Source organism: Prosopis cineraria, unplaced genomic scaffold, assembly GCF_029017545.1.
Source record: "Prosopis cineraria cultivar Desert tree isolate PC_DT_omini unplaced genomic scaffold, ASM2901754v1 PC7, whole genome shotgun sequence".
Taxonomy (NCBI): Eukaryota; Viridiplantae; Streptophyta; class Magnoliopsida; order Fabales; family Fabaceae; genus Prosopis; species Prosopis cineraria.
The window spans coordinates 26,914,789-26,925,656 of record NW_026555338.1 but is presented as its reverse complement, the minus strand read 5'-3'; the positions used below and the strand labels follow the sequence as shown (position 1 = coordinate 26,925,656).

Sequence of the window (10,868 nt, the reverse complement as noted above, 5' to 3'; positions counted from 1 at the left end):
TCGATTCAGCAGCATTTCCTTAATCTAGCTTTTCAGCGGATGGTTTTGAGAGTGCTTGCAGTTGATCAGATGAAGAGCTTCAGTTAAATGGCTAAAGACAGTGATTTAACGGTAACCAGGGCTCCAGCTCAGCATTAATCCTGGGTAGATCTCTATTAATGTTCGGTAACAGTTGGCGCAACATAGCCCAGCTTCTTCTTCTGCGTTAATTTGTTGTTTTGTTTGCTGACTGTTATTCCCTCAAAGGCCAAAAGCTTACATTTTTCACATTCATCATTACTTTATTTGACAATAGTCCATGCTCTCACCTCCACCTTCATCTCCACTAGTCTTCTCTCTTCTTTGGAATATGCTAGTGGTTCGTCCTCTTCCCTCTCCTTCATACCCATAAAATGTTAGCAGCTTCCTTCTCTCTCACCCTAATCCCTTCAATCATTCCCACTGTTCTGTAAATGGGGTTTCAATTTCTCCGATATGGAAGACAGACCACCACAATCCACCGTTCATCATGACCCTCCTCATCCGTCTCTCCCTAATCATCATGATAATATTGACACCTTTAAGGAAGAATCGCCCAGAAAACCCGTCACAGGCGGTGGCGGAGATAGGTTGAAGAGAGATGAGTGGAGTGAAGGAGCTGTGTCGACGCTTTTGGAGGCTTACGAGGCCAAATGGGTGCTCCGGAATAGGGCTAAGCTCAAGGGCCATGACTGGGAGGACGTTGCCAAATACGTGTCTTCACGCGCCAACTTTAGTAAATCCGCTAAGACCCAGACTCAGTGCAAGAACAAGATCGAGTCGATGAAGAAACGGTACCGTTCTGAGTCCGCGTCTGGGGATGCTTCCTCGTCTTGGCCTTTGTATTCGCGTCTCGATCTTCTCCTGCGCGGGACTGGGCCTACTCCGTCGACCACGACGCCGGCTGTGCCGCTTGCTGCGGCCTTGGTGGCGCCTTCTGAGTTGACACATCACGGGAATAGCCAGGGTTTGGTGTTGTTGGAGCCACCGCCAACGGTGGATCGGCTTCCTCATCAACCACAACCGCCTCCGGTGGCCGTCGGTGCTCCTCCTCCGCCTGTCAACGCTCAAAACTCTCATGGATCCAACGGTGTTGACAGGTTAGCCAAGGTAAATTTCACGATTAACGAAAGTATTCATTAATTTAGTTTTCATACTTTGAAACGTAGAGTGTCTGTAAGAAGTAGGAAGAAATTATTTTTTGGCAAGAAAGAAGAAGTAGGACGAAATTAAATTAACCCAACGAGTACTATAGTGTGAATGAAGATTACTTACTCTTTTTTAATCTCGATCCAAATTCATTTTAACAATAAGTTTTTATCCGGATAATTATCATAATTTGAAGGTTAATTAGTTGAGAGGTAACATAAGCATCAGCTTCACATGACTCAGGTTTAATTATAGATTATGTTTCTTTTGTTTCTTATCATTGTTTGATTTATCCACTCTGGGAGTCAGGTTCTTGCCTTATGTGAGGCAGGGTTTGTGTGGTTTCTCATAATTAGGAATCAAAAGATTCTATAACGCTTCAACTTAAAAGAGAGTAAACCATTTCAGTAGTAGCTATATGTTCATAATCTTTCTTTCTAGAAAAATTGCAAGTTACTGTGTAACTTTGAGGCACATTTAACAAGCTTTGGACTGATTAGTGAAAGAAATCTTAGGACTTGGAATGGAATGTAAGTATGAGTACTTTTATGGGTTTGATCTGAGTTTCTTCATTGCCGCGCAGAAAAAGTCACACTCAAAATAATTATTGCATTGACAAAATATAGCATCATGTTGTAGTTTGGCTGCTGACTTATCCTTCCTGTCAAATATGTATATATATACACAATATATGCTATAAGCAAATGATTAAGTTAATTCTATACATAGTAATTTTAGGGGAAATACTCTTCATACTTGTCTGTGAAAGATTCCATGAAAACTCATGGCTGCATATGTTGTGAATATCACATAGCAAAATATGTCAAAGATGAGTTATTTAAAAGAAAAAGTAGTTAATATGGAGAGTATGTTTATTTCGAAATCCTTCACACACACACACACTTAAGAGTCACTACAGTCTCATTAAAAAAAAAAAAAAGTGTGTTGAATCTCTTGCATTTAATAAATTCAATACTAATTAAATAAATATAAAAGAAAACTTAAAGTGGGTATAAAATTTACTTCTTTTTCATTTTCTCTTTATTTGTTTCTCTCTCTTTAAATGCGCATTTTATATTTTCTTGTTAAATGTAGACAATGTAAATTCTCTAAAACAATTTTTTACTTGCTAGCGCCAATAATAATCTAATATATCAGTCGATTGATGATTTTGTCTGCTTATTGTTGGGAGGAATGGAAGAATAAATATTTGAATATATAAAAGAATGCCTAGTAATCAATACTATATATACTCAAATTATACATGTATACTTATGATTTCTCTTAACAATGAACAGGAAGATGGATTAGGAACGAACAAGTCATCGGATCAAGTGTCCAACAAGAACATGAATGAAGTATTGGACACAGATAGCAGCACACCGGCCCTCTATAGCCATTCAAAGGAGCACGCGACAAGGAGCAACAACAACAACGGCAAGAGGAAGATGAAGATGGACCATCAGGGCAACATGAAGAAGATGAAGAGAAGGAGCAAAGAAGAGAAGATTAATGAGATGGGAATAGCAGAGAGCATAAGGTGGCTTGCAGAAGTGGTGGTGAGATCAGAGCAAGCCAGAATGGAGACAATGAAGGAGATAGAGAGGATGAGGGTTGAAGCAGAGGCCAAGAGAGGAGAAATGGATCTCAAAAGAACTGAGATCATTGCTAGTACCCAGCTAGAGATTGCTAGGATCTTTGCAAGTGTCAATAATAAAGGTGTTGATTCCTCACTAAGAATTGGTAGGAGTTAATTAATCAATTAATCATGTGTATTGGTTAGTGTATAGAGTTGATTATTTAATCAATATATATAATGTTATATTGATGAGAAAACTTTGGGGAGAGGGAGATCTATAACTATGTAATTGGCTAACTGCAGGATAAGAGAGTGACAATAATATCTCCTAACCCATTATTGTAAACTTAATTTGTAGCGTCCACTTTAATTAATTAAGGGAACCAAGGGTTGCTTCTGTTTCTTTATTATTATAAATTATGATTCTGATAATTATGATAAATTAATGAGAAAAGCTGTTGAACATATCTTGCATCTTTTTTTCCCCTTTGATAAATTTTGAAGTTTAAATGAGTTAGATTTCAAAAATATATAAAGATTAGAGCATGCTTTTAAGTTTAAAAAAATGCATGCAGGGATATTTATTGATCGTCTGTCAGCAAATTAAATTTAAAAAATTTAAATTATATATATATATATATATATAAAACTGAAAATTTGAGAAAATTTGGGTTGGCTTTAACCAAACTGATTGCCAATTCGGATTATATAACAATGAAATGTAACCTGGATAATTTCTGAAACCCTTTACTTCCTGGCTATTTCCCCTTTTGCCACCCCACCCGAAAGAATTGCCACCTTTCACTTCCAGGCCACGCTGCATTTCTCTATCTCACCCATCTTGTTCATAAGCCATCGATTTTACCCACTCTTCACCGCTTGCAACCCCAACAATGGAGCTTTCTCACTCTTCATTCTCCCGAGAGAGTTGTTTTGCAAGCAACCCATTAGGAAAGTTTTTCAATTGTCACAGAGGATTATCTTGTGGCGTTGCTTCTCTGGCTCGGTTTCGATACTGGTTTTAGATTTCTGGGTGACATGCTGAAAAGATAATCCATATTTGTGCAGAAAACAACGTAACATTTGCATCATTTAACTCTTGGTAATTTCTATTTTCTCAAATACTGAATGGCCATTTGTCAACCATCTTGGCTAAAATGGGTTTATTTTTTTGTATTTTCTTTTCAATTTTCTACGGTGTAATGAAGAAAGACTTTTGCCCCCGTTCTTTTGTTTACTTTTGTGTTGGGCTCTCAGTGTTTTCCTACTTATTTGTTCACAATTAAGTTACGTTGAATGTTGCTGCTTTGGTAATGCATTTGCTTGCAAATTTGGGTGCGCAGAAAAAGTTGTCTGCTCAGGAAGTCCAATCTGTTGCGGAGGGGAAAGAAATAAGCCTCTTCTTGTAGATTTCTACCCAACATGGTGTTCAACTTGTATCTTAATGGCACAAATGCTGGAAATGGTATGTGAAGACTTGATGCAGAACATGGTTATATTAGCTTAATTTGTCTATAACCATGTGATTGGGTTGTTTCCATCCTGAGGTGTCTATCTGATTCGGGTTTCCACTCCCAAGAAGGAAATTATGCTCCCCAAAATTTTCTCATATAAGCTTCCCCATAAAGAATAAAATGATGCTAACAAGAGAGGAAGGTGATTGATGGGAGTCTTTATTGATGGTATTAATGGCTACTCTGTTTTCTCTCCTTCATCTCCAATCTCTTACTAAGAAAACAAACAATGATTTTCACTCTTAATTGCCAAGCCTCTCATTCTGGATTCTTCCATTTTGTCCCTGCCAAGCACACATAACATTCCATTAGAATATGTCTTGGTTTGTTTTCTTGTGCATAATTCAGTCTGAAGGCACTCATCCCTGTATTGAGCATCATCTTTTGCAGGTCTTGTTTATTTTCTGCGCATAAATTGTTACGCTATCAGTTTTAGTATGCTGTTATATTTTCTTTCTAGTTTATTTTAGTTGTTCTTAGGCCTAGCAATTAAAGAAAGGTCCGAGCTGAAATACCATGGAAGTCCATTTGGTTTAGCATTATTGTTTTCACTTTTGCCCATGGAAGGTGCTTGAATTTTTTATGAAACTTTCACTTTGAAACAATGAATTCCCAATTTTTTTTATTTCGAAAAAGATAACAATTAAATAGGGTCCTTAATCCAAATTTCACAATCCTAACTGACGAATTGAGAATGATAAATGCTTTCTTGAACTTTTAGTTATATTCAATAATATAATGCCAGTGGCTTCAAAACAAAATTCACTTTAGAACGCTGTAGTGGCAGCTGCAACAGTAAGCATGATCACATGCCTTTTGCAAAGTTTGCTCACAAGTATTGTCCCAGTAAATCAAATATATCATCCTCAAGACTTTTTTATTTTTAACTACCAAATTCACTTTAGCAGCTGTCAATCTATTTATTTATTTTCTCAAGTCTCATTTTACAAGTTCTTCATATGACAAAATTAAAAACAGTATTAATGGAACCTGAGAAGAATTCCTCACTTATAACCTGTCTTGAATTTTCTTATCGTTGCTCACAGATGTTTTGAAGGTTTCATTAGTTTTTTTTTTCTTTCTCAGGACCTGGGAAGGATCATGAGTCTTGGCCGTGCATATATTTGGCATAGAAGGGGTATTCGATCTTATGTATAGTGCATGTCATATTTTGATCTTTCAGATCTTGGGGCTGAAGCAGAGACTAACTTGGCCATTGCAGCAGGATATTTCTTAAGATAACCTCACAATTTCATTGTATATAATTTTTGGATAATTCATACGTGAAAACAATGTCATTAGTCTGTGGATGGGGTCATCATTACAAGGGTAGACTAGTTGGTTTAGAAGCTTTGGTGACACTAATGAATCCCTTAATGCGGGAGTGATAAGTAAGTCAGGGTCAGGAAGGAGCTCTTTAGTCGTTTTCCCCCTGGGGAGGGTGAGAGTTGTGAAAATTTTTCTTCTCCATATGAAGTTCTTTAGGTATTTGTTATTAAGTGCTTCAATAAAAATATAACATCTGAACATATTTTGCCATTTGACATCATATGATCGACTCTTTAATTTTTTTCAAAAAAACAAAAGGTTCCTCCACACTTTATCATTCTATCGAAGAATCTAATAGCAAACATTTGAAAACTGCTTTTAATTTTTTTCCTTCTAAATAATGCAACATCGCCATGAGTGACACTTCGCAACTAGTGCACAAGACAAATGACTTTACTTCTGTTATACTGAAATGGGTGGTGGTGGTGGTGTTGTATCCTGAAATGGGTGTAGTAAGCTATCACACCTGAAAGTATCATCAGCTAAATTTAATGTTGTAATTCTCTCATTAGATGTTTACATTTTAAGAAATCATGACACCGACTATTCTTGTCTGATAACTATAGCCGCACTAATCCATCTTCTGGATAAATCCAAACAGGCTAATCATTATCCCTGACTCTCAATCGTTTTTACTTTTGTTTTGTTTGCATTCGGGAGGACTGTCATTTGCTTCATAATTTCACTACCTTTTTGGTAGATCAGGTGTCAAAACTATCTCTTAAACTTAGTAGGACAACATCTTTCAATCAGTTGCGTAGTTTCTATTTCTACATTACTTCCCTCGAAATGTGTCAGCCATAAGTGTTTTGAACTGGGGAGTTCGGAAGTAACCTGCCAGATTTAGTTTCTAGAGCTTGCTGTTGAGTATAGAAGCAATGAAATGATTGTTAAAGTCAATATAGATGATGGGTATGAATTTGCACGTGATATGATGGTAAGAAGCCAATTTATCCGCAAAATATATAAACCTATGTACCATCAAAAGCGATTCATCAGAGACATACTGTTTTTGGAAAAACAAATGCAAGAACTTGGTTATTATCGCATACAATAAGAATTCTTTGTCATTTCAGTTAAGCTATTTCATTGCATCCTTTCACATGTGAAATCCTCTTGCTCACTATCTTTAAGATAAACACTCCTCATAGATTGGAAGATCATGCATTGCTTTTACTTTTACAATGGGTCGCAGGCACCAACGTTACTGTCATACACATTATTTCACATCCGTACAAAGACTGAATTTATTTTTCAATTTGCAACAGATTTAGACCCAAGGAGATCGTTTTCTGGCGAAATTTGATTGTGGCAGCTTATAAGTAACAATTGAAATTCTTCTTTTACAGGTTCAAGGCGGCAACCCTGCTTTTGGTCGGCCAAACCCCAACAAAGCTGATTGAAGTTCCTATCCGAAAACAGATAATGTGAGCATCTTTAATAAGGAGATGTGAGGGAAGTAGAAATTTTTAGGTAGATCTGATCCATTAAAGATATGTAAATCAAGTCAATTATAAATTTATGGTAAACATGTTAGCAGTAGATTCCATTAAAAATTATACTTGATATTCCTATGTGCAAGTTTGTCAAGATCTTGATTGATTGTTTCCTAGATAACCCTAATCCTGATCTTATAAAAAATCCTAATCTTTCTTTAATTTCAATAGGATCTTGATCTGAATCTCAATTTCCTTGGATTTTTTAATCCTACTGATCTTATGACAACTTTGGAATTTCAATTTTTTTTTAATACCTTTGTCTCCTCTGTTTCTAGATTTATAACTGGAGTCAAACCATAAAGTCAGCCCTCTTCTTAATTAGTTGTAATTAGGGGAATTCAAGCAAGAAAGGAGGGCCAAACAGTTAAAACAATTAGGGTTCGGCTCTTATCATTTTTTGGTTGTTTTTTTAAATAATTTTCAAGTGTGTTTGGCGTCTGTCAAAAATAATTTAGATGGTACTCTACTTATTTGTAACAGTATAAACATACCTATATTTTTAATTGTTATTTTTCAATCTTCTCTTATCATTTGATCATTTTAGTAGATCAACCATGACAACCTTGCTTGTACATCTATTCATAATTGACTTGGTTTACTTATCTTGTATGGGTCAATATTAAAAATTTCACCAAAAGAATAGAGAGAAGTGCTTCACCCCATATAATTGGCAGTCTGGATCCTCTGAAGTTACACAAGTGAATATAGAAGGCACATTTTGGAAAGAATTAGAGAAAAATAAAGCAAATGAATTTAATTGAGATCTGGATCTACTCATGTTTAGCCATATTTTCTTGTATTACTCTCTCTCCAAATACATGAATTGAGAGGATCTAGTTTAATATAATTGGGGTCCTTGGCTTATTCTGTGTGGTGTAATGTCAGCCTCTCCAGGACAGAATTGATGTCCCAACCAATTGATCTGATGTTGGCTTCTCAGGGTTACTTGTATAGTAATTCTTCTGTAAACTCTGAGCTTAATATTTTTACAAGTCTGTCAAATACAAGGACATCTTAACACACACACACAACAACAACAACACAAACACATAGATTCATCAAAGATGGTTATTGAGAACTTGTTATATGCTATGTGTTGTGGTGGGTGTGTTGAGAATTATATACATAAATATGCTTTATATTTTCTTATCCTGTCCACTCACCAACCGGTTCCAGTGGAGCAAAGGAAAGTGACAAGCATGGGTGCAAACTTCCTAGGAAAAGAGAATTGAAACAAAGGAAAGACAAGCAAACAGGTTTCACTCAGAAGGAAGCTTACATGTTTATTTCTTACAGGTGCAGGATTCATTTGTTGCCGGATGTGCAGGGGACATGAATGTTACTTGCTATGGCCTAGAAGGCTAGAAGTTGGGTGGGTGAATGCAATGTATACTGAACCAAGTGGTGGGAGAGAATTTAAATCCTGTCACAGGTCTCCCACTTTGGTACTTTGTACTGTAAAGCTGGTAAGTTTCGAATCTTCTTTCATCCTTGTGGGTAAAATCTTGTCAAGATATGCGTGGCTTGCGTACAGGTAACTTTGGTGTTAAAGTCGTCCAGAGGGAAATTTGAGCATTTAAATTTAAAACCTGTTTACGTGAGATGATGAAACTGCGTCAAAAACGGGACAGGCAGATGTGGATCTACCTCTAAAATAAATGAACTGTATAAGGAAAATAACAGTTCTGGAAATGTTGAGTGGAAATTTTAAATCTTGATTTTTATACCTTGAGTTATTATACTGTTATATGCAATATAACTGTGATTTGTGATGCCTTCAGTTTATATATGTATATCTTTACGTATATGAAAACATATTAGTATTTGACCGAGTTTGAATACATTTAAATCTTTATGCAGTACAATCTGAGAGAGAAAACTCAAAGAAATGGTATTTCTTTCTTTTTTGTTTTAATTTTATCGCCTGGTGTCCTAAGAAGCTTCCAGTCCAAACTAATCCAAGCCCGTCTAGGGCCATCATTACCAACGGTAGCTTTACAAATACCTCAAAAATGCCTTCAATGTATTTATTTAGCATAATTGCATACCTTGAGACTTAAATTTGAGATTCTAAGATAAATTGATTTAACTCTCTCAACCAATTGAATCTAACACCCCCCCCCCCCGGGGGTATGGTAATGTGATTCCAGATGTGTGTGTGAGGAGGGAGGTGGAGTAGTGTGTGTGATTTATTCTCTTGATATTTATCCTTTTCCCAGTGAATGCATGGTAAGCATACTATTTTTTCCCCTATTGATTAATATGCTACAGTGAAGCTTTAATGGCAGACAATCCGGATTCAAATCTGAAGTTGCATGATTAGTCAAGTAGTTCATCACAGGCCGACTTGTTTGACAGTACTCTGTAGCTGGGGGATCCGTTTTCCAGAGATCTTCTGTGCTTGGTCTTTTGGGTGAATTTGTGTTCATTTTTCAACAGGCGGCTCTGCTACTAGAAAATCTTTTTCATTATTTTACTTGAAAGAAAGAAAGAACGAAACTCTAAAGTCTCAAGTCTGATATAGAACAGCAAGCACATGATTGACGAAGTATGTGTAATTATTTGTACAGAGCCTCAGAAAGAGAGAGTGAATCCTTCATCAGATGTTCAAAGAGTCCGTAAGAAAGGCTTTACCGTTCCTGTTTTCTCCTGTGAAATAACAGATTGATCAATGCAATGTTTAGCGGCAGGGGGTCCCGTATCCTGTGCTTTAAAAAATTACCAACAAGGATTTAAAAAATTAAAAATAAAAAAATGGTCCTTTTATGTAATTTTATATATTCTTTTCTTATTTTTTTTAGTCAGGTTAAAATTAACTTTTCTTAATGATAGGAGTAAAGATTATACTGTTTTTAAAAATTAAGAGAATAATTTGTAAAATAAAAAAATTTAAAATATATGGTGCTATTAAACCTAAAATTTAAAAGTAATTTGCTCATTTATTCTTTTATTAATGACTATTATGCTGATAAAATAAATAATTATTTCCTCTTTTATTTCACTGCTTTAGATATGTTTTTTTAAATAATAATTTATACAAATTTTTTATTTTTTATCTTCAAAATATGTTCTAAGAAATTACTTTATAGAATTGTATTAAGAATATAAAAATGGAAAACAAAATCAAATAAATCCTAGGTTTCCTCGACCAAATAGAATGTCATTGTTTGGGCTACAGTCATTTTCATGATTGAGCATTTCTCTAAGGGAAAATCACTTTCATGTTCTAAATAAGTAATTCAAATACAGAAAAGTCTTGTAAAATCACAAAATCAATTAGTAAAAATTTGACGTGTGATCCCTAGATTGTAGATTTAAATTCCATTATTAATATAAGAACATTATTGATAGACAATCTATAAATACCTCCTAAACCCAACTTACCTAAAATTCTTTTAAAAAAAAGAAAAAAGAAAGGCAAAACATAACTATTGACTTAGATAGTTTTAACTTATTTTAGTATAGGTCTTTATAGTTTTTTTGTTGCTCTAAGTCCCTCTAATTTGTTTTGTCTGCAATGTCATTCCCTTTAATTTTCATCCGTAACATTAATCTCTCTATTCTCAAATATACATAGAAAGACAATAAGATAGTACACTACTGTTAGGGCTGCACATAAGTAGGTTCAAGTCAAGCTAGACATCACCCTTGTTTGGTGCTCTACTCAATGTGCAATTTGAGCCAACCCAAAGCCCAATTGTTGAAGCTAGGTTTAGCCTCAATTAACTTAAAAATATTTTTACAAGTATTTTTTTAAAATATTTAAAAAAGTATTCTTTG

General features: G+C 35.2%; 1 protein-coding gene and 2 long non-coding RNA genes across 3 annotated transcripts; all 3 read left to right on the top strand.

Moving 5' to 3' along the window:
- Window positions 1–233: 233 nt before the first annotated feature.
- On the top strand, window positions 234–3,163 carry LOC129316269 (trihelix transcription factor ASIL2). Its single transcript, XM_054960602.1, has 2 exons — window positions 234–1,128; window positions 2,466–3,163. The coding sequence occupies exons 1-2, from the start codon at window positions 475–477 to the stop codon at window positions 2,919–2,921; spliced, it is 1,110 nt and encodes a 369-aa protein (XP_054816577.1). The 5' UTR covers window positions 234–474; the 3' UTR covers window positions 2,922–3,163.
- Window positions 3,164–4,087: 924 nt separating this feature from the next.
- Window positions 4,088–5,798, top strand: LOC129316270 (uncharacterized). The gene is made up of 2 exons (XR_008594726.1): window positions 4,088–4,211; window positions 5,347–5,798. It is a non-coding gene; the product is annotated as an uncharacterized LOC129316270 (long non-coding RNA).
- A 2,005-nt stretch (window positions 5,799–7,803) lies between these two features.
- Window positions 7,804–9,690, top strand: LOC129315367 (uncharacterized). Its single transcript, XR_008594467.1, has 2 exons — window positions 7,804–8,554; window positions 9,360–9,690. It is a non-coding gene; the product is annotated as an uncharacterized LOC129315367 (long non-coding RNA).
- The last annotated feature ends 1,178 nt before the right edge of the window (window positions 9,691–10,868 follow it).